Here is a 25994-nt window from a genome sequence, read left to right on the forward strand (position 1 = left end):
GGTGCACGTGTCTCTTTCAGATCTGGCTTCCTCGGTGTGAAACATCACTATTAAGCACGTTTTTATGGTGCCCAGGTTTACTCAATGTCAGTAAGTATATTTGTTGTAAACTTTGTCAGCAAGAAAATTAACTCATGGACTTTCCTGGACGCCCGGCAGTAAAGAATCCCCTTACCAATGCAGGAGACGTGGGTTCGATCCATGATCTGAGAAGATCCCACATGCTGTGAAGCAAGTAAGCCCCTGCGACCCAACTACTGAGCCTGTGCTCTAGAGCCCAGGAGCCAGGACTACTGAAGCCGGTGCGCCCTAGAGCCCGTGCTCTGCAAAAGAGAAGCCACCGCAGTGAGAAGCCAGGGCACCTCAGCAAACAGTAGCCCCTGCCTGCAGCAAATAGAGAAAGTCCGAGCAGCAGTGCAGACCCAGCACAGCCAAATTAAATAAATACATATTTTTAAAATCTGGTTTTCACTTGGGGTATGCTTTGTACAATTTTTAGTGATCAAGACACTCACTTTCCTGGACAAATTTTACAAGCCTATGTTGTCAATTAATCAGATTCATTTTACAAACAAATTAATCTTATCTTGGCTACATTCGGGAAAATTAGGGTGATTTAAGAAGAAAGGAATAGTGTTTTAATAGATATTAAATTTTAGTTTGGCTGAGATCAGTATCTACTGTCTAAAACTCACTTTTTAAATTGCGCTTTTGTCATATTTTTGTAAAGCTTAATTGAGTTGTTAGGAAGATATTCTAGGCTTGGGTCTGAAGCTCAGCAGTGTAATCTTTCTTTGGATGCAGATCAGATGCCCATAATCTATAACCAGGGGACTATATGTTCTAGAAATAGAAAAAAAACCCACATCATTTAAAGATCTGTGTCCATGCTGGATAAATGCCTCTTATCAGGTATTCTCAGCATCCTGCACAAGGATACTAAAGGGAATCAACTTCCACGATTTTCCCTCCTCCCCTGACCTTTTACTTCCAATTTGCATCTAGACTAGCTCCTGAAAGCTCCCTGTCAATGGCACTGGACACACCCTCTGTACTATTCCACTGGGACAGTTTCTCAGCCACTCACACCTGGCTGAGACTACTCAGAAGGGATAGCATCTAAAGCTGTAAGCACAAATCCTGACTAAACTGCACAGTGAAATGCGACACAGGACCATGACTTCTGGATAGCTAACTACTGCTCTAGAGATGTGAGCAGCAAAGCCTGTCTCAGCCGCTGCTCCAGCCAAGGCCACTAGCCCAGAGTCAAGGGAACCCAAGGGTGAGGAGACTGCCCACTATATTCAGGAGCTGCTTCTCTGTACCCCGAGTTACCCAAGGGGCCAAATCTCAGCCCAGACAGCACCTGCAGCGTGTAAGTTACTGACCAACTGCCCCATGGCTCCGCCTCTGTGAGAAGCACCTTTCTTCATGTCCATCTTTCTCCATGTCCATCTTTCTCCTCCTTTCTCCTTGTCCATCTAAGTCAGCAGAAGATAGATGGACACATTCTTCTGAGAACTGAACTTTCCAGGACCGAGGTTACCCAGTTAATGGGATCTTTTGATCTCATCCAAAGGGAGACTTGCAGACTTTACTCTCCCACAGGCAGCTAGGGTCCGTGCTGACCCAGTGGCAGCCCGAGCCCAAGAGGGCCACACGGCAGGCAGGGGGCACCGCCGCTGTCCCTGAGGCAGACCCGAGACTACATGGTTGATTAACAGAGGTTATGAAGACACTTAGAGTAAAATCTGTCAGTTATGAAGAAGTGCAGGTAGTACAACAGGGGTGAGATGAAGATCGGAAAGCATTTCATGAGAGGTTGATAGAAGCTTTTAAAAAACATAGCAGGGGCTTTTCTGGTGGCTCACTGGGAAAGAATCCACGTGCCATGCAGGGCACATGGGCTCCATCCCTGATCCAGGGAGATCTCATGTGTCATGGAGCAGTTAAGCCCGGGAGCTGAAACTACCGAAGCCCAGGCCCTAGAGCCTGTGTTCTGAAACAAGAGAAGCCACTGCAGTGAGAAGCCCATGCTGAGAAAAGCCCACACAGCAACAAAGAGCATAGACAATATATATATGAGTGTGGATGCCTTCCCCCTCGAGGGACAGGCCCTTTTGGCTATGCATTTCATAGCCTACCCTGCCACAGACATCAGGAGCGAGATTCAAACAGCAACTGCTGGTCCTCAGACCCCTATGAGCGATTTGGTCCAAGTGGCTTATTCAGTTCTTGATAATAGGGACATGGTTGAAAAGGCTGAACGCTCCCAGAGAAATACACAAAGGGCTGAAATGATGGTTGTATCTTTGTCCACTCAGAGACCACTGGAGGGGAGGTCAGCCTTTGCAGGCCTAGCTGGCCATGGTGGACCACAAGGCCCACAGGTACCCAGACCAACCCAGGGTGCCCCGTGTGAGCAGAAGGGTACTGGAGGAGAGATGGTGGTAGACTCGCCCATTTACGGACAGCCAGAGAGTGGAGGAGGGAATGCCCCCGACACCTGAGATCCATGGGTGGAAATCAGTTCTGACTTTTTATTGAACATTTAGAACTAAATGAGCATTCCTTGAAAACTTAAGTGTTTGGGAATGGAACGGAGCATTCATAAAGAGATGTCAGAGCTAGGGAGTGTTTTGTTATACCGTCTAATTTAAACTGTAAAATCAGGTTTACTAATTTTTTTTCTTTCTTTTTTGACCACATGATGCAGCTTCCAGGGTCTCAGTTCGCTGAATAGGGATCGAACCTGAAACCCTGCGGTGGAAGTGAGGGATCTTAACCACTGGCGCATGAGGGAATTCTCCAACTTTACTAATCTTGATGAAAGGTTGTTGGTGAATGAAAAGACGCCGGGATTCATGGCCTCCGGAGGAGAAGAATTCGATCTGGGTCTAGAGACAAGGCTTGATCGCTCAGAACTTTCGTGTCATAAAGTTTTATTAAAGTATAAAGGAGATAGAGAGATCTTCTGCAATAGACATGAGAAGTGGGAAGAAAGAGTACCCGCCTCCTAGTCTTCAGCTGGATGTTATATAGTCACTGAAGTGAAGTCGCTCAGTCGTGTCCAACTCTTTGCGACCCCATGGGCTGTAGCATACCAGGATTCTCAGTCCATGGGATTTTCCAGGCAAGAATATGGAGTGGGTTGCCATTTCCTTCTCCATATAGTCACTAGCAATCTGTTAATGAAAGAAAGGAATGTCTTAAAACTCAGAATGGCACAAGGCCGCTCATCCATAATATGCATTTTGGGGTAATCTCGACACTAGATGATTCATCTCAGGCCAAAAATCTTGACTTGAATCTTGTAGAAGGGCAGATTACCATACAAATAGTTTCATTTGCATAGATTAGGGGAACAATATCTGCGTGTAACATACTGGTTTGTCATATAGGTTCTCAGGCATTAGGGGGAATCTGGGGTAAATGCATAGTACATTAACATAGCTTAAGACAAATATTTCCATAAGAAAAATGCATTGGTTAACTCAAGGTTTGAGAATAGTTAGCTTCAGGTGAAACCAGGTGTTGTTATGGCAACAAAGTATTTTAAGAGAAAGCGCCTTTTAAATTTGTATAGAGAAGGGGGAAAAAATATCCCAAATTTGTTTCCTCCTGCGGTTTAAAAGAGATAAAAATGTCTGACACTTGCAGCCTACTTCCTCCATTTGGAGACCCCTGGCCTTCCTGCCTGTTACCCTCTCACTGATTCAGTATTTTCTTAATGGAATAAAGTAATAAATTTTGGATTTTGTTAATAAGTACACACCTAAAATTGATAAAAATCACATTATGAGTTTTAAAATAGATTTATTTCCTGACTGTATCTGCATTGCTTCCGTGTCCCTTCCCTGGCTCTGGCGAGTGGTGGCCGCTCTCTGGTTGTGGTGCGCACGCTTGTCACTGCAGTGGCTTCCCTTGTCTTGCAGCACAGGGTTTCGAGCGCGCTGGCTTCAGTACTTTTGTTGCAGGAAGGGGGACCCCTTCCAGGGCCTGAAACTGCGCTCTTGTCTAACACTTGGAAATGAATTGTCCAAGGAGACACATGTGCTGACAGAGCAAGAGATTTTATTGGAAAGGGCACCCGGGCGGAGAGCAGGAGGGTCAGGGAAACCAGGAGAACTGCCCTGCTGCGTGGCTTGCAGTCCTGGGTTTTATGGTGATGAGATTTGTTTCCGGGTGGTCTTTGGCCGATCATTCTAATTCAGAGTCTTTCCTGGTGGCACACGCATCGCTCAGCCAAGATGGATGCTAGCGAGAGGGATTCTGGGAACTGGACTGACACGCAGTGTCTCCTTTCAACCTTTCCCGAACTCTTGAGGTTGGTGGTGGCTTATTAGCTCCGTATTCCGTATCAGGATCGCCTGTCATAAAACAACTCATGCAAATAGTTACTATGGTGCCTGGCCAGGGTGGGCGGTTTCAATTAGCATGCTTCCCCTAAAAGTTTCACCTCCTGGGCTCTAGAGCTCTGGCTTAGGAATTGAGACTCAAGGGCTTAGTTGCCCCTCAACATGTGGGATCTCAGACCAGGCAAACAACCCACATCTCTTGCATTGCCCAGTGGATTTTTTACCACTTACCCATAGGGAGGCCCACATATTTTTAAATACAGGTATTTTATAGAGATTGGAAGAAATCTTCTGTATGTTATTTTCTGCTTGTATTACTTTTTATTTTATTTTATTTTTTAACTAGAATACGGTAATGTTGAGGAGTTCACTGGTAGTAAGTACAGTGGCTAAGAATGTGCCTGCCAAGGTACGGTGCACGGGTTCCATCCCAGGTCCGGGAAGATGCCTCAGAGCAGCTAAGCCCATGGGCCACAACTACTGAGCCTGTGATCTAGAGCCCGAGAGCCATAAGTACGGAAGCCCGCACTCTCTAGAGCCTGTGCTCCAAAACAAGAGAAGCCATTGCAGTGAGAAGCCTGGCCACTGCAGCTGCACCTAGAGAAAGCGCACTCACAACAATGAGGACCCAACATAAGCAAAATAAGTAAGCTTTGAAAAAGCTTACTTTGTTGACAAAGGTACTGAATGAAGAAGTAAAATGAAAGAATAGAATGGGAATGCACTCCAACATTCTTGCCTGGAGCATTCCATGGATCGAGGAGCTGGTGGGCTGCTGTCAGCAGGGTTGCAGAGTCTGGCATGAGTAAGCAGGTAAACACAACTTTCACACACAGCAGATTGAGCTCTGAAAAACAAATCTAAGCGTCTAAATTTCCTCTTGCAGATTCTTCAGTGACTTCCAGTAGCTTTTGGAATAAAGTCCTAAATCCATAGCTCTTGCATAAATTAGCTTCTGCCTGGCATCACCACATTTACATTTCCTGTGTTCCCCTCACAGTGGCTGACTTTCTGTTCAGTAAATATATTCCTGCCTCAGAGCTGGCACTCAGGCTATTCTCTCTGCTTGCAACAATCTTCCGTTTCCCACCTTGCCAATCCTAAGTGTTTCTTCCTCACACAGACCTTGACTGATTTCTCAGTGTAGGTTAGGACTTTCTGTTTAATCTTGTCTTAGCACTGGGCCTGTGTCAGAGCACTTATTTTGATAGTAACATTAAAATTGTGGATGAAATTGGTTGGCTGGCTACTAGATTGTAAGCTCTGTCATGTTCACTGCTGTATTTCAAGTTTGAGGCACAAAGCTGACACTGAATAAATTTTGATAGAATGAAAGAAAAAAAAAAGATAACTTCTCTTGTTTCAAGCAATTGTTTGTTTACACATGCATGAATGAATGCATGGATATGTAGCTCCATGGTTTTATTACAAAAACATCATCTCATATGGTGTTTGCTTTGTAGCAGTTTCAGTTGTTATCTTAAGTGTATTTCATGGCATTAAGTTTTTTGTGCATCATCACATGAATGGTGTAAATTGTAGTAAGATTATTGACACTGTGTGGGTTGTGATGGGAGAGGGTATGACCCTATATCGTGACCATTTATGCTCTTATAATGTATTTCAGCTTCCTTGAACTTGTTTCAGGTATCCTCAGGGAACTCTCTGTGGATGCTCTTTCCTTCTCTGGTCGTTAACTGGTTGATTCTTTAGGTTCAGTTGTCTCTGCCAACCACCTGAGCTCTGGTGTTGTTGCCTCATTTCTTAACTGTTTGATCTGAGCGATTTCTTAGTGACAGAGTTTTCTCCCCAGTAAGGTGGACTCTTTTTCTAACGTGCTGTTATGTTGATGACAAGTTCACCCGTGTGACGTCTTTAGAGTAATGCTTAGTATGTAGGACGTGTTGAAACACCTGTCGTCAATGTGATGATGTCATCATCATCACTATGTGTGTTCTTTTAAAGCAACTGTGGACTTTGTGGTCTCTGAAGACACCAGTCTTGCTGTAACTCAACTAGATATTGACACTGTGTCACTCCGTGTGTTGAATGTAACACTTCTGCATACACAACCCAGTGTTGGTTTTGTGTATTTTTCATGTGTTGTCCACATACATGACAAATTCATGTTGATTGCAGGAGATCATAATCTGATGAAAAAGAGTAAATTAGAAATTAGATTAGAGGTCAACAGTTTGCTTCAAGCAGCTTTTAATGGATCTATCAGAATATTACTTCAACTGAATTGAGCTTTACCCCTCTCACCTCTTCTCATTTTGTGTCAAACGAAGAATCCTCCTCAGGGCCCGTTGGTGAAATGTGTTTTCATTTCATTTCATTTCAGTTGACCTTCAAGGATGTGTTCATAGATTTCACTCCTGAGGAGTGGGAATGCCTGGACCCTGCCCAGAGGACCTTGTACAAGGACGTGATGGTGGAGACCCTCAGGAACCTGCTGTCTGTGGGTGAGGATCACTTCACTCTGAAGTGGGGATCTGCCCTGGGGTACCTCTGCATGTTCCCTCTGTACCTTTTAAGATCCTCTGTTTTTCCAGGCAAGAGTACTGGAGAGGGTTGCCATTTCCTTCTCCAGAGGATATTCCTCACCCAGGGATCGAACCCAGGTCTCCCGAGTTGTAAGCAGATGCTTTACCATCTGAGCCACCAGGAAAGTCCTCTGTTTTTTTTGACTAAGCTCAAAACCTTGTTGACTCACACATGTAAAGCTTCGTGATTTGCATCAGGAGTTTAAATTTGTCTTTCCTTCTGGTGACCTGCCAATGTGTGATACACAAGGAGTTTCTCCACAGCTTGAGCATTTATAAAGCTGATTTCAAACTTTGAAATATCCAGTTGCCTGTTTTCTAGCCCTGTGTTCTTGGTTCAGTAGTTCTTAGATAGAAACTATGTCGGGAGCCGCCGGGACGCGCCCAGGCCGTGACAAGGTCACGGCATGAGAGAGGAACCTGCAAGGCAGCCCTTCCCCTCGGGGTTGCCCCGGGGGCCCAATATGTCCCCTTTCTCTTTCTGTCTTACTGATGTTGGGTTTTCTATTAATTCTTGGGAATGTAACATATAGTGATCAGGCCTCCCTGGAAAAGTCCAACCCTATAAGAAGGATCCCGTAAGGCCGAGGCCTACTCTGCCTCCTCAGCATTGGGAACCTTATGACTAACCAGGAATGAAAGGCCTGTTCAGGTTTGTGGCAGACCATCCACCACGCAAGTGGCATTACGCTTGGGAGGGCATCAGAAATGCTCATGATTGCTCCACCCAAGACACGACCATAAACATTGTACCAAGTCAAAAAGGAAAAGGCCACAGGCATAGATTGGCTGCTTGCTTAGAAGATGATAATGTTCTAGATTAAAAAAGCGTAGAGATATTGAGATTCAGAAGTAGATGTACCATAGGTTAATGTTCTTTGGTCAAGAGGATTTTCATTGTTGCTATTTCAGTGCTTCTATTTGTCCACTGTTTCCATTCCCATAATCAACATAGAATATTACGGGTATTTTTGTAGAATTAGAAAATGTGTAGCATAGGATTTCAATAGAAGATTTATATTAACCAGCCACACTGCCAGTACCTCATATTAATAGAGGTGTTTTGTTGCTTCATAGTTAAATATTGTAGACTGAGATTTTGTGATCTCAATAAAGAAAAATATCAGGGTTTTCACATGGTACTATTCTCAGAAATGTCAGACATGTTTTTTTATAACCCTTCCCATGTACTGTGTTATTGTCCAAAGAATTTATATTATGTTTAGATTTTATGGAACATTGTTTTTGGCAGAATGAAAATGTTAGGCCATTGAAGCAGGAAGACTAATGTACGGGGCATTCAAGGAAAAAAACCCTGTAATTTGGAATGTTCCAGATGAATGAATATGGGAAAAACATGGGGAAGAAAAAATATTGACGGAAGCACGAAACCAATATCTGATGTAATACGAGGTGACTTACAGGAGGAGGTAATGTTTATTCTATAAAAGCTGAGCTGTCCAAAAAATAAAGAGCCTTTTCGTCCATGCAACCCTCCTTGTGTGTCCGTCTCCTTCCTCGCTGATGCCACTCATCCCTTGGGTACTCGTGGACCCGCTGGGGCTGGACCCAGGCAGAACTAGATCCCGGCTGCATATTGTAATGTATGTTATACTGTTCCCTGTGCATTCAAAAGGAGGCAGATGGTAAATTCATTGAGAAGTATTTTTCTGTTGGTTTATAATGTCCTCACTCCTTGGCTGAAAAAAGAGCTGGATTCTACATCTGCCAATGCAGGAGACCCGGGTTCGATCGTTGGTCAGGGAAGATCCCACATGTCACAGAGCAGCTACACCTGTGTGCCTCGACTATGAGCCAGCACTCAAGAGCCTGGACGCTGCAACTACTGAGCCCACGTGGGACAACTCCTGAAGCCCGTGCAGCCGGGAGAAGCCGCAGCAAGTGAGGAGCACGAGCGCGGCAATTGCAGCGTAGCCGCTACTACAGTTGTGAAAAACATTTTAGTGCAAATGTCGTGAGTGTGACAAAGCCTTTAGTCAGTGTTCAGGCCTTATAATTCAGAGAATTCATACTGTATGGAAAACATTCAAGTGAAATGAATGTGGCAGAGTTTCTAGTGCATGTTCAGCATGAATTAGACAGAACCCCATAAAAGTTATTTTTGTGGGAAACCCTTCAGTCACAAGGAGAGACGTTGCAGATCATCTGAGAATCCATACTGCAGCGAAAACTTACACATGTAGAAAGTGCAGTAAAATATATCAACTTTTTGACCCTCAGAAAACTCAACCTGGAGGAAAACTATGCAAATGTGTTAAGTGTGGGAAATCTTTGATTCTATGTTCAGGCCTAACTCACCATCAGCTAATTTTTTTTTTTTTTTTTTTTTTACAATATTGTGATCGTTTTTGCTGTACGTCATGAATAGGCCATAGGTGTACATATGTCCCCTCCCTTCTGAACCCATCTCTCTTGCCACTGTATCCCTCCAGATTGTCCCAGAGCACTTGCTCATCCATTAAACTCCCACTGGCTCTTTTACATATGGTAATATATATGTTTCAGTGCTAATCTCTTAAATCCTGCCTTCCTATTTCTTTGGTTTTTTTCAATAGTTTTTCCTTAGCGTTACTTTTTCTATCCACATATTATGACCCAGATTTAATGTTTAATTTACATTTCTTCCCTGCTTTACAGTAACAAATACATAAGTCTGTGGGTTATTTTGAGCCTTTTGTAACATTAAAATGCACGTAGACAATGACAGGGAGCATAGTAGGTGCCCTGTAAGTGTAAAGAAAGACAGTTCCTTTAAGACTGGAGTTCAGTCAGATAATACACATACAAATATTTAAAAATAGGGCCAAGTCGATAATTTGGGGAGAAATAAATTCTAGTGTCTTAAGACTTTATGTTTGACAATGTGCTTTGTTGCCCACAAGTGACAGATCTTTCAGAAACAGACAACAAAGACATGAGAGAAAATGTATTACAGTTTTTCAACAAGAAGTAAATTGCCTAATCACCATCAAGTGATCATGTAGTAACTTGACATTCCATTATATTGAAGTATTTGCTTAAGTATTATATATTATGATGTAAACAAGTTTTTCCATATAAGTCTTTGAAGCTTTGTCATCAACTTTTATAAAGAAGAATGCATTTCCCATTAAAAGTTTTTTCTCTCTTTAATAATCTTTAAAATTTATTTTTGGCTATAAAGTCTTCATTGTGCTGGCTTCTTTCTCCTTTTGCAGCAATCGGGCTGTGAATTCTCCACGTAACCTTGGCTGGGGTATGGTTGGAGACTGGCGTTTTGAAGGTTCTTTTGGTCGGTCCAGAGGACTCAGTGTCTGTCTGTTCTATGGGCTGAGCTGAGCCTCTTTGCTGCACGTGGGCTTTCTCTAGCTGCAGCAGCAGAAGCGCCTTTCTGGTTACTTGTGTGCAGGCTTCTCAGTGCTGGGGCTGCTGCTGTTGCAGAGCACAGGCTTTGGGGCACAGGCTCAGTACTTGTGTTGCTCGGCTTAGTTGCTGCGAGGCACGTGGCATCCTCCCACACCAGGGATCAAACCCGGTCCTGTGCATTGGCAGGTAGATTATTTAGCACTGCACCACCAGGGAGGTTCTACTCGGTGTCTTTTAACTGGGCGCTATGCATGTTAATACACTGCCAAACAAAACTGGGGTCATCAACCAATAACTGGGAGACCTGAAAACCAGGAGAGACTCCCCCAAACTTATCTGGCCTTGCTGAAGACGTGGATCGACCCAAGAGACCCTTTCTGAAATACCAAAGCTAGACTGTCCAAAGTACAGTATGGTGCCTGCTTTTCTCAATCCTGCATTCCCCTCAGGGTGCATTTTCGCTGGGCCACCACAGTGACTAATAAGCTTGATCGTTGAAGAAGTGGAACGTCAAGACATTTTTCTCCTTAGAAGTGTTAGTATGAAGTAGCCCTTTCTAAGAGTTGTGTGTTTCACATTCTAGATTATCATCACTGCACAAAGCCAGTTCTTGTTTACTTAAAATGCTTAAATTAATTCTAATTGTTGGAATGTTCCTTGATTCAGCTAGCACCCCACATCTAGCCCCACCCCACCAGCACCCCACATCAACCCCCACCCATCCCCAACCTGGCCAGCAGACGAGGTTTCAGTTCCCAGGGCTCTGAATCACTTCAGCCTCATCAGCAAGACTCCAAGTACAGTTTGGTTCAGTCGCTCAGTCATGTCCGACTCTTTGTGACCCCGTGGACTGCAGCGCGCCAGGCCTCCCTGTCCATCACCAACTCCCAGGGTTTACTCAAACTCATTGTGTCGCTGATGCCATCCAACCATATCATCTTCTGTCGTCGGACATGCAGGACTCCAAATGTTATGCCAAAAGCTTTTTTCGTTCCATTGCGATTATCCCACAGAAGTTTAAACTTTTATTAAAAGTGTTTACAGTTACTTAAACTAATGAGCAATCAATGGTGCAACACAAGACTTGAGAGACCAAGTACTCCTTAACCCTGACAAGACACCTCTAGAACCAAAGGGAGGAAGAAGCAGGTCGGTGTTCGCTCAGCCTGGCCCCGCCCTTCACAAGTCACTCAGTGCTTGAGCTTGACTTCGGAGACAAAGAGACGCCACTGCGATGCGAAGCCTGGGCACTGCAGATGCACCTCCATGCAGTGCAGCCACAAGCAGAGAGAGCTGGTCACGGCAACGTAGGCCCAGCATAAACAAACCAAAGAAGCTGTGAAAAGGAAACAGCATAACAAACTTACTGAAATACACTTGATTCATTTTTAATGTCCAAAAGATGCCAAAATGCACATGAACAGGAGAAGGGAATGGCCACCCACTCCAGTTTTCTTCCCTGGAGAATCCCATGGACAGAGGAGCCTGGCAGGCTACAGTCCATGGCGTCCCAAAGAGTCTGACATGACTGAGTCAACTGAACAACAACCTCCTCACGTAGCAAAGTGAGTGCTGAAAAACAACCCTAAATCTCTAACTTTCCTCCTACGGATTCTTAAGTGCTGTCCAGTTGCTTTTGAAATAACATCCTCAGTTTATAGGCCTTGCAGAAATCAGCCTCTACCTGGCATCATCCCATCTTCTTTCACTATGTTGCAGTCACACTGGCTGGTTTTCTGTTCAGTAAATATCTTCCTGCCTCAGAGCTGGCACTCAGGCTGTTCTCTCTGCTTACAAAACTCTTCCATTTCCCACCTTGCCATTCCTAATTGTTTCTTCCTCACAGAGACCTTGTCTGATTTATCGATGTAGGTCAAGACATTCTGTTGAATCTTCTCTTGGCACCAGGCCTGTTTCAGAGCACATATAACAATAGTAATGTTAAAATTATGGATCTAATTGGGTGGCTGGCTGCTAGATTGTAAGCTCCGTCATGTTCACTGCTGTATTCCCAGTTCGGGACACAGAGTTGATACTCACTAAATTTTGATTGAATGAAAGAAAAAAAATAAAGACAACTCTTCTTGTTTCAATCAATTGTGTGTTTCCATCTGCATGCATGAGTGCATGGATATATAACTCTATGATTTTATTACAAAACCATCTTATAAATATGGTTTATGCTTAGAGCAGTTGCACTTGTATCTGAACTGTGTATTCCATAGCCTTTAATTTTTTCTACCTCATCACATGAATAATGTAAATAGTAGTCAGATTATTGACATTGTGTGCATTGGGGGGATAGAGGGGATGACCCTGTATAGTGACCATTTATGCTGTTCCATTGCACTTCAGCTCCCTTGAACTTCTTTCAGGTATTCTCAGAGAACTCTCTGTGTATGGTCTTTGATACTGTTACGTAACTCTTTGATTCCTTAGGTTCAGTTGTCTCTCCCAACCACCTGAGCTAAGGTGCTGTTGCCTCATTACTTAACTGTTTGATCAGAGCTATTTCTTAGAGTGACAGAGTTTTCTCCCCAGTAAGATGGACACAGATCTTTCTCTAACATGCTGTTATGTTGATGACAAGTTCATATGGGTAAAGTCTTTAGAGTAATGCTTAGTGTGTATGAAGTGTTGAGACACCTCTCGTCAGTGTGATGATGACATCCTCATCACAGTCTGTGTTCTTTTAAAGCCGCTGTGGACTTTGTCGTCTCTGAAGACTCCAGTCTTGCTGTAGCTCATCTAGACAGTGAACGTCACTCAGGTTGCCGATCTGCATCAACAACCCACTGTTGACTGCAATTTGTATGTTTTTCATGTCTTGTCCACACCCATGATGAATTCATGTTGATTGGAGGATGTCATCATCTTATGAAAAAACAGGAAATTAAATTAGAGAGCAACCATTTGCCCCATATAGATTTGCATGGATCAATGAGAATATTGCTTCAGCTGAATTGACTTTACCTGTCTCACTTCTTCTCCTTCTCTGTGAAAATAAGAATCCTCCTCAGGGCCCATTGGTGAAATGTGTTTTCATTTCAGGCACAGTTGACCTTCAAGGATGTGTTCAAAAATTCCACTCCCGAGGAGTGGGAATGTCTGGACCCTGCCCAGAGGACCTTGTACAAGGACGTGATGGTGGAGACCCTCAGGAACCCGCTGTCGGTAGGTGAGGATCACTTCCCTCTAAAGTAGAAATCTACTTTGGGTTATCTCTGCCTTTTCCCTCCCTGTCTCTTGGGCGCCCTGTTTTTCTTGACTGAGCTGAAAGCCTTGTTCACTCAGATATGGTAAGGCTCCGTGATTGGCATCAGGAGGTTAAACTTGTCTTTTCTTTGGGTGACCTGCCCACTGTGTGATACACAGGGAGTTTTTCCAGAGCTTGAGTGTTTATAACACTGATTTCAAACTTTGAAATATCCAGTTGTCTGTTTTATGCCCCTGTGTTCTTGGTTCAGTAACTCTTGGAAAGGAACTAGATACCTGATACATACTAAATAGTAAAGTAATTTGTAAAATATTTTTCTATCTGTCATAATGTCCTCACTTCTTGACAGACAAAAGAGCCGGGATTTTCCACCTGCCAATGCAGGAGACACGGGTTCGATCCCTGGTCTGTAAGATCCCACGTCAAAGAGCAGCTAAGCCCGTGGGCCAGAACTACTAAAGCAGCATTTTAGAGCCTGGAGCTGCTATTAATGAGCCCATATGGGGCAATTACTGAAGCCTGGGCACCCAGGAGAAGCCACAGCAAGTGAGGAGCCCAAACACTGCAACTGGAGCGAATCCCCTACTTGCCCAATTTGGGGAAAAGTCCAAGCGGCAATGATCACTCACTCCAGCCAAAATAAATGAATAAACAAAATTATTAAAGATAGCAAATGCATTTTTTTTTTCAAAAAAGAAAGTTTGGATTCTTGAAGAAGTCAAGTATGACATTTCTTCTGAGCGGGAATTTGTGATTCTTACCTGAATCATAACTCTATTTTTGTAGCATGAGAAAGATCCCTGGATTGTGGAGAATGAGGTGCTAGTAGCAGAAAATCAGATGAGTGGGAAAGGATCAACAATGTGATCCCAGGTCAGCTGTCACAAGGACAGAGAGGAAGTCACAGCATTCATCATGTTTGGGAAGCTCTCCAAGTGTGAGAGTTCTGTGAGAAAACAGATACTTAGTGTTTGTGAACTCTCAGAGGAGATTTTTCTTCTCCGCAACTTCCTGCTGTGTTCTTTGACGTGTGAAAAGTACATCACCCTCCAGTGGTGCTGTAGTGCCCACAGAGACAAAGGCAAGGACTTTTTTTTTTTTTTTTTGGCTGCGCTGGGTCTGTTTCCTGTGTGGCCATTTCTCTATTTGAGACAAGTGGGGGCTGCTCTCTGCTTGCAGGGTGCATGGCTTCCCGTTGCGGTGGCTCCTTTTGTTGTGGAACACCAGCTCTAGGCACACGGGCTTCAGTAGTTTCACTCCACAGGCTCAATATCTGTCGTTCATCAGCTTAGTTGCTCCCTTGCATGTGAGATCTTCCCAGAACAAGGATCGGACCCATGTCTCCCTCATGGGCAAGCTAACTTTTTACCATGCGTCCACCAGGGTGTTAGGGAAATTAAAAAAATAGTCCTGTTTAGGCTTCAAGACAAAGCTGTACATTCCTCTGTGCTTGCCTCCAACCTGCCTGGACACACCCTGACTGTGAGTACCCTGACTGCCTACTGCGAGTGCAAGGCTTGCAGCACCATAGATAAGTTAGCACACGAATCTTGAGATTGTTCAAAAAGGCTCTGACCAACCCAGCCCCAGGCTTAGGAACATCCAGGTTTCATAAGACAAAACAAACAGCATTAAGATGAAACCAGAGCTGCTGTTTGCTCACAGATTGATGACATCAGTTTGCATCCTGGGATGATAACGAGGAACCCCGAACTGCAATGTTAAAGCCTCACCCATGGGTGGACATGCTGCCTGGGACCTTTACCCATTTGAGACTCCAGATGTGCTGTGTCCTGGGACTTCCCAGGGCTGTTCCAGTCTGGATGTTGGTCAGAAGCCAATTCGGTGATGTATCCTCTGCTGTTTCTATTTCCTTGTCTTTTCAGTTCAGTTCACTCACTCGGTCATGTCCGACTCTTTGCAACCCCATGAACCCCAGCACGCCTGGTCTCCCTGTCCATCACCAGCTTCCAGAGTTTACCCCAACTCATGTCCATTGAGTCAGTGATTCCATCCAACCATCTCATCCTCTGTCCTCACCTTCTTGTCCTGCCCTCAATCTCTCCCAGCATCAGGGTCTTTTCAAATGAGTTAGCTCTTTGCACCAGGTGGCCAAAGTACTGGAGCTTCAGCTTCAGCATCAGTCCTTCCAGTGAACACCCAGGACTGATCTCCTTTAGGATGGACTGGTTGGATTAATATATTGAAAGTCAGCTAGATAATTCTGTAATAAATATTGGAATATTTCTTTGTATAGAATGAGTGACTTATTTTCTTAAGAAATCCTTGGAATATGAAACGAAAGTTAAAACTTTTGGCAAGGCATTAATTGGCGCTGTGAGCAGGATTTGTGAGACAAAACGCCACTCTTTAAGAAGCTAGAGATTAAGGTTGATGACGTTTTTATTCCCAGATGGGAAGATTCACCTTATTACTCATGAGCTAATACATGGGACATCTTCTGTGGATTGTGTGACAATTGGAACCGTAAATTAAACAGAGCTGAACCCTTAGAAGTTACTGAATGTTCGTGACTCTTGCCCCTTGAGAAAGGATAAGAATCTGCCCTGCTGGATGAGAGGCTGTATCCTCCTCTCTCCTACCGTGAGGTACATAAAGCGAACTTAAAACTGTCTCAGAGAAGTTACTGGAAAAATAATTATGCAATTAGTGAGGATGTTTGTCCATGTTACAGTGTCAGAATTATATTTTGGTTGATCAAACCCTCACTTTTTAGGTCGGCTCTCTAGTGAGCCGGCCCACAGCTCCAATAGTGTCCCCCACTGCCCTTTCTGTCTCCATTCTCTGTCCTGTGTGTCCTTAAACCCCTCCCAACCCCTCTGTCTCCCTCTCCATGAGCTGGTCCCCTTCTAACTGCCCCTGTCTCTTGGGGGGAGAGTGAGCCCAGCTTCTCCCACTCTAGCAAGTTTTCTTTACCCCTTCAGATTCTTCTGAACAATCCGAGACCCCCATCTGCCCAGAGGGACAATCCAAGATTTTTATCAGCCCATCTGCCCTTGTTTTCACAGTCAATTTGAGCACTCTTTGATCTCTATTTTAGCTACAAAGCTATGACTATAGAAAGGAAAGGTAACTTTTTTGACATAGGATAGCTGTGATGTTCTCTAGACTCTGGAGAAAACTGGTTAAAATGAATTTTTTTTTTTCTCTTTGAAAGTGCACAACCAGTTCTTTTTGCATATGGAGTTAAAAGCAACTAACTCATTGAGACAACTAGTCTAGGAAAACTTGAGTTAACCTTTCCCAGGCATCCCAGATGACTCTAATGGTACAGAACCTGCCTGCAAGTGTGGAAACAGTGGGTTTGATCCCTGGGTTAGGAAGATCCCTTGGAGGAGGGAATAGCCACCCACCAGAGTGTTCTTGCCTGGAGAATCCCATGGAAAGAGCAGCCTGGCGGGATACAGTCCAGTGGATCGCAGATAGTTGGGCGCAACTGAGGCAGCTTAGCACAGCGTGCAACCTTTACCAAGTCCTTGAAATACACAACCCGCTTTGCCTGAGGCCTCAACCTTGGGCAAACTAGAATCTCAATCCAAGGGGAAAGAAAAAGGTCAAAGAGACATTTTAAATCTCAAGCAGAAAACTATGGTCTCTGTCTGTCCATCTGTGTGTCTGGATTTCTGCATGTCTCACTGTGTGTCTTTGTGTTTGGATAATATTGCTGAGGTCAGTTTGTAAGTGAGATCTAATTCACTTGGCTTTCCAAAAGAAAAAGTAAGCACTTACAAATCAAACAGTTATGAGAAATTAAATGAATTTCAGATGCACATGAACTGGGAAATACTCAACATTAAATATCTAGTAAAAACATGTGTTTGCTCATCTAAGTAAGACATGAGTTGAGTCATCAAATTGTGTAATGCTTTTATTGTATTACAGTGATTACTGAGAGTTCAATCCCTGCATCAGAAAGATCCCTGGAGAAGTAAATGGCAACCCACTTCAGTATTCTTGCCTGGAGAATCCCATGGATGGAGGAGCTGGCAGGCTACAGTCCATGGGTTTACAAAGAGTCATACATGCCTGAAGCGACTTAGCACACACATAGGCACTGATTACTGATAATTTCCTCTCATAGAGAAACTAAAGAGATTTTGGATTATTAATGAATATGGTTGCTGCTACCCTGAGATGTTCTCCATAAGAAAGCAAGTGTTTTTAGAAGTTATCAGTGGTATTTATGGTCACCAGTCCAAAAAATGCTAATATAAAGGACAGTTCATGGTTGCTTAAGGAAAGTAGGATCCGTGTTTTAGTAACAAAAGCTATGAGAAAGGAAATTGATTTGGAATGCTCAAAGAAGTGAGTGGGAGCGAGTGGAAGCTGGAAGCAGGTTCTTAATTTCCCAGAGCGAGACTCCTAACCCCTGGACCACAGGAGCCAACATTTAGGGCTACGGGCCCTAGTCTGGCCTGCCTCGTCAAAAACAAATTCAGATGATGAGGCAGAAAATAAAGAGTAAAGAAAAAAGTTTATTGAAAGGAAAAGTACATGTGACAAGGCACATGGGCAACCTAAGGGAGAGAGAGAGACGCCTTTGGGAAGTGTAAATTCTTTACAAAGGTGCAGTTTTCCAGGTCTTCATCTTCCCTCAGGCCAGTCACCTTGTTTATTTGCTCTGGTTCATTAGTCTCAGGACCCTCCCTGGAGTGTGCATGCACACCTTAGCCAAGTTGGATCTCAAAGTGAAGGCTTCTGGGAGGAGCAAGACTCATTATGGCCTGGAATAATCCTGTGAGTTTTGGCTCCAAACAGCCTTTCTGGGCGTGTATAGTGTCTCCCTTAACAAACAGGGTTTTATCCTTTCTTTGTCCTTGCCATAATTATTCCCTGAGATTAGAGAATGACTGTCTATTTACCCTGTTTTTGTTGGGTGTAAATTCCTCAACTGGAGCCCACATATCTCTTATCTCAGGGAATGCAAAGGGGAAGATGACACCATTCAAGACATTTAACATGGAGCCCATCAGTCTCCTCCCAGAAAATTACATTTTATTATATCATGAGAAACACTGGGCTGGAAGAAGCACAAGCTGGAATCAAGATTGCTGGGAGAAATATCAATAACCTCAGATATGCAGATGATACCACCCTTATGGCAGAAAGTGAAGAGGAACTAAAAACCTACTGATGAAAGTGAAAGAGGAGAGTGAGAAAGTTGGCTTAAAGCTTAACATTCAGAAAACTAAGAACATGGCATCTGGTCGCATCACCTCATGGGAAATAGATGGGGAGACAGTGGGAACAGTGTCAGACTTTATTTTTTTGGGCTCCAAAATCACTGCAGGTGGTGACTGCAGCCATGAAATTAAAAGATGCTTACTCCTTGGAAGGAAACTTATGACCAACCTAGAGAGCATGTTAAAAAGCAGAGACATTACTTTGCCGACAAAGGTCCATCTGGTCAAGGCCATGGTTTTTCCAGTGGTCATGTATGGATGTGAGAGTTGGACTGTGAAGAAAGCTGAGCACCGAAAAATTGATGCTTATGAACTGTGGTGTTGGAGAAGACTCTTGAGAGTCCCTTGGACTTCAACTAGATCCAACCAGTCCATCCTAAAGATCAGTGCTGGGTGTTCATTGGAAGGACTGATGCTGAAGCTGAAACTCCAGTACTTTGGCCACCTCATGCAAAGAGTTGACTTGTTGGAAAAGACCCTGATACTGGGAGGGGCTGGGGGCAGGAGGAGAAGCGGACGACAGAGCATGAGATGGCTGGATGGCACCACCGACTGATGGGCATGAGTTTGAGTAAATCCGGGAATTTGTGGTGGATAGGGAGGCCTGGCGTGCTGCAATTCATGGGGTTGCAAAGAGTCGGACATGACTAGTGACTGAACTGAGTGACTGAGGGAGAAAGAAAGTAGGTCTGACTTACAGGTGACTGTTTCTCAATGAGGACAATGATTTGATTAGGAGAAAAAAAGAAAGCGTTTTTATTCAAAGTGGACCCCCAAGAAAAGAGGTCCCAAAAGGCAAAGTCTTTATGTGATCTGTAACAATCTGTCATTTGACTCCTGTCAGTGTTGTTGCTTGACTATGGGAAGCATGTGATGAGGTATTTCAAAGGGATCTATTTCCTCTTTGTCCCCTTTCTGGTCTGGATTCCATTGGATGCCTGCTTTTTGGTCCACGTGTAAGAGCGCTGACACCTCCAGAGATTATTTCGGACCCAGCCTGGTTCTCTTCCTATTTGCTGCACTTGAAAGACCTCATTGGAAGAAGGGGAAAGACTGGCAGCTCTTCGATTGCATTTGGTGTCTCAGATCCTACACAGAGCTGTCTTCAGCCTGTCTTCTTGTTCAGAGCCCTCAGCTGTTCCTGTTGTGACTTCTTTTGCCACATCCTTCAGGGGTGTGTGTAACAGGAATGTGGTTTGGATCTTCTGTGATTGTAACTCAGGGAACCTGTAAGGACAGTGGACATTGAGGTCCTCTCTTGGACAGGACCTGAATTGATGTGTTGTTGGTGCCTTGGAAATCATTTCCGGGAGTAAGACAGTTACACAGGTCAGTTCTGCATCTGATCTGAAGTTTCCTTTTTACTCTCCTGGAGTTCACTGTAGCTTTTACTCCTCTGTTCTGCCCTGGTGGGCCCTGGTGGTTCAGAGCATGTATGCATCTGTAAGTCTCGGTTTCAGTCCTGCTTTTGCTCATTTACTTTCATGTTCTATGGAGCTGTGTTCAGGAACCCTGTGCATCCACTACCTTTATTTATAAAATTGAGGTAATTAGTGCTGTTAGGTGGCATAGAATGTTGCCTGTTTTACAGAAAAGGGCTGAAGTTACTGTTTGGGGGTTTTTTTTTTGCTGAGCCATGAGGCAGGTGGTATCTTAGTTCCCCATTCCTGGATGGAATCTGTGCCCCCTCCAGTGTATGTACATAGTCCTAACGACTGGACCACCAAGGAATTTGCCTCAAAGATTACTTTTGCTTGAAGAATGTATTTACTTCCTGTCTTGCTTATTGTGACATCTCTTTGTCTACTTTACATCTTGTATGTTTTTATTTTACTTTTCATTTTTATGAGTGTTGTCTCTGACTCTGATTAATATGTTTTCAACTAATATTGGTTTTTCTTCATACGAATACATTACATTTTTAAAGTGTTTTTTTTTGTTGTTGTTGTTGTTGTTTGTTTGCACTGAGTCTTTGTTGTTTCAGGGGCTTTTCACTCCTTGTGGCAAGCAAAGGCTACTCTCTACTTGCAGTGCACGGGCTTCTCATTCTAATGCCTTCTCTTGTTACAGTGTACGGGCTCTCTGCCTGTGCTCAGTAGTTGTGACTCCCGAACTCTGGAACACGGAGTTGTGGCCTACAGGCTTAGCTCCTCCAAGGTATGTGGGAACTTCCCGGATGAGGGATGGAACCCTTGTGCCCTGCGTTAATTACCAGGTGGATTCTTTACCTCTGAGCCAGAAGGGAGGCCCCAAAGCTTGTTCCTTGACATGTATCTTGGAACCAATGCACTGAGTAAGTTAAAGTTGCTGTATAGATAGGGACTTGATGTACTGAATGACTGTCCTTTAAGTAGAGAATGTTTCATTTATGAATATTTTGTTATTTAAAGATGATGGTCTTTATGTATTACACAATGTAACTGACATGAACCACTTGTCAATGTCGTAAAATGCCCATATGTTTATCTACTGATAGATTTATAAGAGGTATTTAGAAAAGTTTTCTTTTCTTCCCCCCATTATTGTAGGGAATTTCCTGAACAGTTGTCAACTGCTATTTATGTTTTCCATTATTCATTAAAGTGCTTCTTTTGGATTATTTACTATTGCAGTGTATTGCCTGTTAGTGAATGCTTGTTCAGTCGACCGTTCTGTCTGACTCTTTGTGATCTCATGTGCTGGGAGCCAACACACGAGACCCTACCCCTAACAAGGCCACAAGGGAGAAAACCTGACGGGCAAGGTGGATCAGGTTTTCAGGGGTTTCGAAAAAGTCACCTCACGAGACCCTACCCCTAACAAGTCCGTAAGGGAAAAAACCTGACGGGCAAGGCGGATCAGGTTTTCAGGGATTTTCGAAAAGGCCAGCTCACGAGATCCCACCCATGACAAGGTCACGAGGAGAAAGCCTGACAGGCAAGGCAGATCAAGTTTTCAGGGATTTCGAAAAGCTGCCCCCGGCTCTCACCTTAAAGATGATATCTGTCTTTCTGATGCCTGCCTCAATGGACTACTCCCTAATTTCTCTGACACAGGCAGGAAGGCCTTCCCCGATCTCTTCCCAAATAAGAGTCAATTTAGAACTTTAATCAATAAGTTTCCCAGGCGGTGGTATTTTATGAGATTATTCAGGGTGAAAGGAGTGTTTTAACTTAAACTCCTTTGCTGGTAGTTTGTTAGCCAAATGCATTTATGCGCTTGGTACTAATATGCATGATTGCTTATAGTATCTTAATCATAAAATAGCATAAAGAACCTGATTATATAAAAGCCCTAATAGATATAGAGCCCTTTTAAGGGGTAAAGGAGTCCTATTAGAAAACATAAGAAAAATTATTCTATAGGTGGTTATTGGGTTGTGATTTGCTTGCTGTGTTTTTGCTTGCTGTATTTTTGCCTTTAATGTGCTAAGGTTGTGTTAGAGAAACCATTGTTAATATAGTTAAAGATGTAGAGAAATAAGAACTTAGCCCTAGTGTGGTAACAATGAGATGGTTGTTAATTGTCAGTCAGGAGTGCTAGGCAGAAGCTGCCTCACCAAAGTTGCAGAGTCAGTATGGGGTAAACTTCTTAGATAAATGCAACTGACAACTTTTGCAGAAAGATTCATTTTTGTATTAACAAGAATATAATTCTACTCTGTACTATTTCCCTATGACACTGTTACCTTTCAGTTAAGGTCACCATAAAAACAGAAAATAGATTTACAATCATCTGACCTGCATAAAATGTTAATAGCCCCAAGGCCAGAAGATCATGGGCTAAGAATTACTATAAAATTAAAAAGCAAAAAAATCCTGCTTTTCCTAAAAATCAAAATGATGTAATGCTAATCCTGTGTAATCATGAGTAAGCATCTTGTACCTTGTAACCGTTCTGTGAAAGGGTATAAAGCCAGTTGTCAAAAAGTAAAACATAGACTTGGCCCTATCAAGGCTGGTCTCACGTGTCTTCTCTCTCTCTGTCTCTCTATCTCTCGCTGATGCCATTCATCCTGAGGGTATCCCCCGGATCCTGCCAAGGCTGGATCCTGGCACTCATGGACAGTAGCCTGCTAAGCTCCTCATCCATGGAACATTTTTCAGGCAAGAATAGTTCAGTGGGTGGCATTTCCTCCTCCAGGGGATCTTCCCCACCTATGGGTTGAAGCTCCCTATCCTACGTCTCCTGCATTGGCAGGCTAATTCTTTACTACCAAGTCACCTACGTAGCCGTGTCTGTCCTGTACCGTTTACTTACATATAAGTATGTATAAAGTGTGTACAATATGCTATATTTTCTCCTCAATTATGGGACAGCAGTGTGTTTACTACTAAGGAGAATGAGTTTAGAAGTCATGGTGTGAAAATACCCTTTTCTTTGAGAACTGACATGAGTTTCGAAGAAATGAATATGTTCTGACTGTATCTTTGAAGCTAGGCTACCCTAAAATTAATTTGGATGACATGTGATTGGTCTTTCATTTTTATTTTTTATTTTTTTATTTATTTTTTTCCTCTTTCATTTCTAAACAGTTCTATTTGTTTAGCGTTTCAAATATTTTTAAGATCATGATTGGGAAGATGCGTAATTCTGTTCAGCATGGATATGCCATTTGGTATAATACCATGTATTCAGCATGAAACAATTTATATATGAATGTCAATTGATAGAATGCATACGGTTTTTATATTTTGTAGATGTGTCTCAAACACGTATGATCAAGAAATTACAGGCAAAAGGAAACAGTGGTAAAGAAGAAATTTTTCAAAGAGTGGTGTTTCAAAGAGCCAAAAGCCATGAAATCTAAGATTTTTTCCTCAGAAAGATAGAGGAAAATATGCATGATTTTCAATGTCTGTGGACAGTTGATGAAAGAAATGACAGAGGAACCTCTATATCCCACAACAAAAATCTCACCGATAGTAGATCATGATAGTAGAAGTGATGAAGGAAATAAGCCTGTTGAAAGGCATGGATCAAGCTTTCAAGATCAGTTGCAGATACTTGAATCTGAAGGGACAGTTTCTGAATGTAGTCAGGTCGTGGCGAATATCAACAGCAGCACCTCAGATTTGCCACCTCTGAGAACTCGTAGTGTCCGTAAAGGCAATTCTCATAAACGTGAGAGTGCTGTTATGCATCCCTCAGAACTGGGACCAGACCAGGAAGCACACGGGAAAAAAACTTACAGTTGTAAGAAGTGTAACATGACTTTTCTTCAGGACTCAGAACTCACTAGACATCAAAGAATCCATACAGGAAGAAAAGCATATAAATGTAACATATGTTGTAAGGCTTTTAATGATAAATTGACCTTGTAGTTCATCAGAGAAATCATCCTGGAGAGAAACCATATAAATGTGATGTCTGTGGCCACTGCTTTAAACAGCATACACAGCTTCAACATCATCGGCGAATTCATACCGGAGATAAACCATATAAATGTGATGTGTGTGGAAAGGCCTTTAGTCACAAAGCAAGGCGTACAGTTCATCAGACCCTTCATAGTGGAGAGAAACCTTATACATGTGAAGTATGTGGCCGTGGCTATACTCGAAAGTCACACCTTGGAATTCATTGGAGAGTTCATACCGGAGAGAAACCATATAAATGTGATGTATGTGGCAAGGCTTTTAGTGTAAATGCAAGGCTTGTAGTTCATTGGAGAGTTCATACTGGAGAGAAACCATGTAAAATGTGATGTGTGGCAAGGCCTTTAGTGTAAATGCAAGGCTTGTAGTTCATTGGCGAGTTCATACTGAAGAGAAACCATATAAATGTGATGTGTGTGGAAAGGCCTTAGTTGAAAAGCAAGGCGTACAGTTCTTCAGACCCTTCATTCTGGAGCGAAACCAAATACATGTGAAGTATGTGGCCGTGGCTATACTCGAAAGTCAATACCTGTAATTCATTCGAGAATGCATACCAGAGAGAAACCATATAAATGTGATCTATGTGGCAAAGCCTTTAGTCTAAATTCAAGGCTTGTAGTTCATCGGAGAGTGCATACTGTAGAGAAGCCATATAAATGTGATATGTGTGGAAAGGCCTTTGGTCGAAATTCAGGCCTTGTAGTTCATCAGAGTTCATACTGGAGAGAAACCATGTAAATGTGATGTATGTGGACAGGCCTTTAGTAGAAATTCAGTCCTTGCAATTCATCAGAGAATTCATACTGGAGAGAATCCTTATAAATATCACAATTGGGATAAACATTTTACTGCACAGTCATCCTTAAATTGCCATCAGGCAGTTCATACAGGAGGAAAAGTATAGAAAGGTAATTTATGTGGTAAAGTCTTCAGTTCCAGGTCTTTGCAGTTCATGGAAACATATTGGAGAGAAGCCATATAAACAATGAGCAATGTGGCAAGGCCTTTAGTCAAACTGCAAACCTTGCATTTCATCAGAGAATTAATACAGGAGGGAAACCGTGTAAATCTGTTGTGTGTGGCTGATGCTTTACTGGAAACGCACAGCTTGGAATTCATCAGAGAATTCATACTGGAGAGAAACCATGTAAATGTGATCTCAGTGGCAAGGCCTTTAAATGCAAACCTTGCAGTTCGTTGGAGAATTCATACTGGAGAGAAACCTTACAAACGTAACCATTCTGACAAACGTTTTACTGCACAGCTAGCCTCACCATTGTGCAGTTCATACAGGACAGACAGCATAGAAATGTCACGTATGTGGGCAGTGCTTGAAATGACCATCTAAGAAATCAGATAATTCATAGTGGAGAAAAACGTTACAAAGACAGCAATGATGAGAAACATTTCAGTGCAGATGTAATGAGTGTAGCAAAGCCTTTAGTCAGAGTTCAGGCCTTATAATTAATCAAAGAATTCATACTGTATAGAAACCATACCAATGAAAGAAATCTGGTAAAGCTTCTAGTGCATGTTCAGCCTCAACTGACCGTTGGGCAGCTCATACAGGAGGGAAGCCACATAAATGGAATTTATATGACAAACCCTTCAGTCATAAAATATATCAACTTTTTGACCCTCAGAAAAGTCAAACTAGAGGAAACCGCAGGGATGTGGTAGGTGGGGCAAAGCTTTGGTTCTGTGTTCAGACATACCTAACCATCATGTAGTTAATTCTGAATGGAAATCTTACCCACATAGTGTGTGTGGTAAGTCTTTTGGAAGGCATTCAGTTATTTACAAAACATGAGAAAATTCATACTGGTGAGAATCCATACATTTATAGCACAGTCTGTCCCTCCAATCTTAACATTAAGATTGGAGGAAATCATGTAAATATACTGTGTGTGGCCAGGGCTTCAATAACAGGTCTCATCTTTCCCATCAGC

General features: G+C 43.0%; 1 protein-coding gene across 1 annotated transcript; it reads left to right on the top strand.

Annotated features, from left to right (window-relative positions):
• The first annotated feature begins 2249 nt into the window (after positions 1 to 2249).
• LOC133055170 (zinc finger protein 135-like) lies at positions 2250 to 24374 on the top strand. The gene is given in 11 exon segments (XM_061140607.1): positions 2250 to 2390; positions 6703 to 6823; positions 8544 to 8550; positions 8885 to 8904; positions 9861 to 9874; positions 14274 to 14308; positions 18474 to 18631; positions 18634 to 18977; positions 20762 to 20848; positions 23539 to 23866; positions 23995 to 24374. Coding segments are annotated over 11 exon segments (1635 nt in total).
• The last annotated feature ends 1620 nt before the right edge of the window (positions 24375 to 25994 follow it).

The sequence above is a fragment of the Dama dama genome, chromosome 4 (genome assembly GCF_033118175.1).
Source record: "Dama dama isolate Ldn47 chromosome 4, ASM3311817v1, whole genome shotgun sequence".
NCBI classification, from domain to species: Eukaryota; Metazoa; Chordata; class Mammalia; order Artiodactyla; family Cervidae; genus Dama; species Dama dama.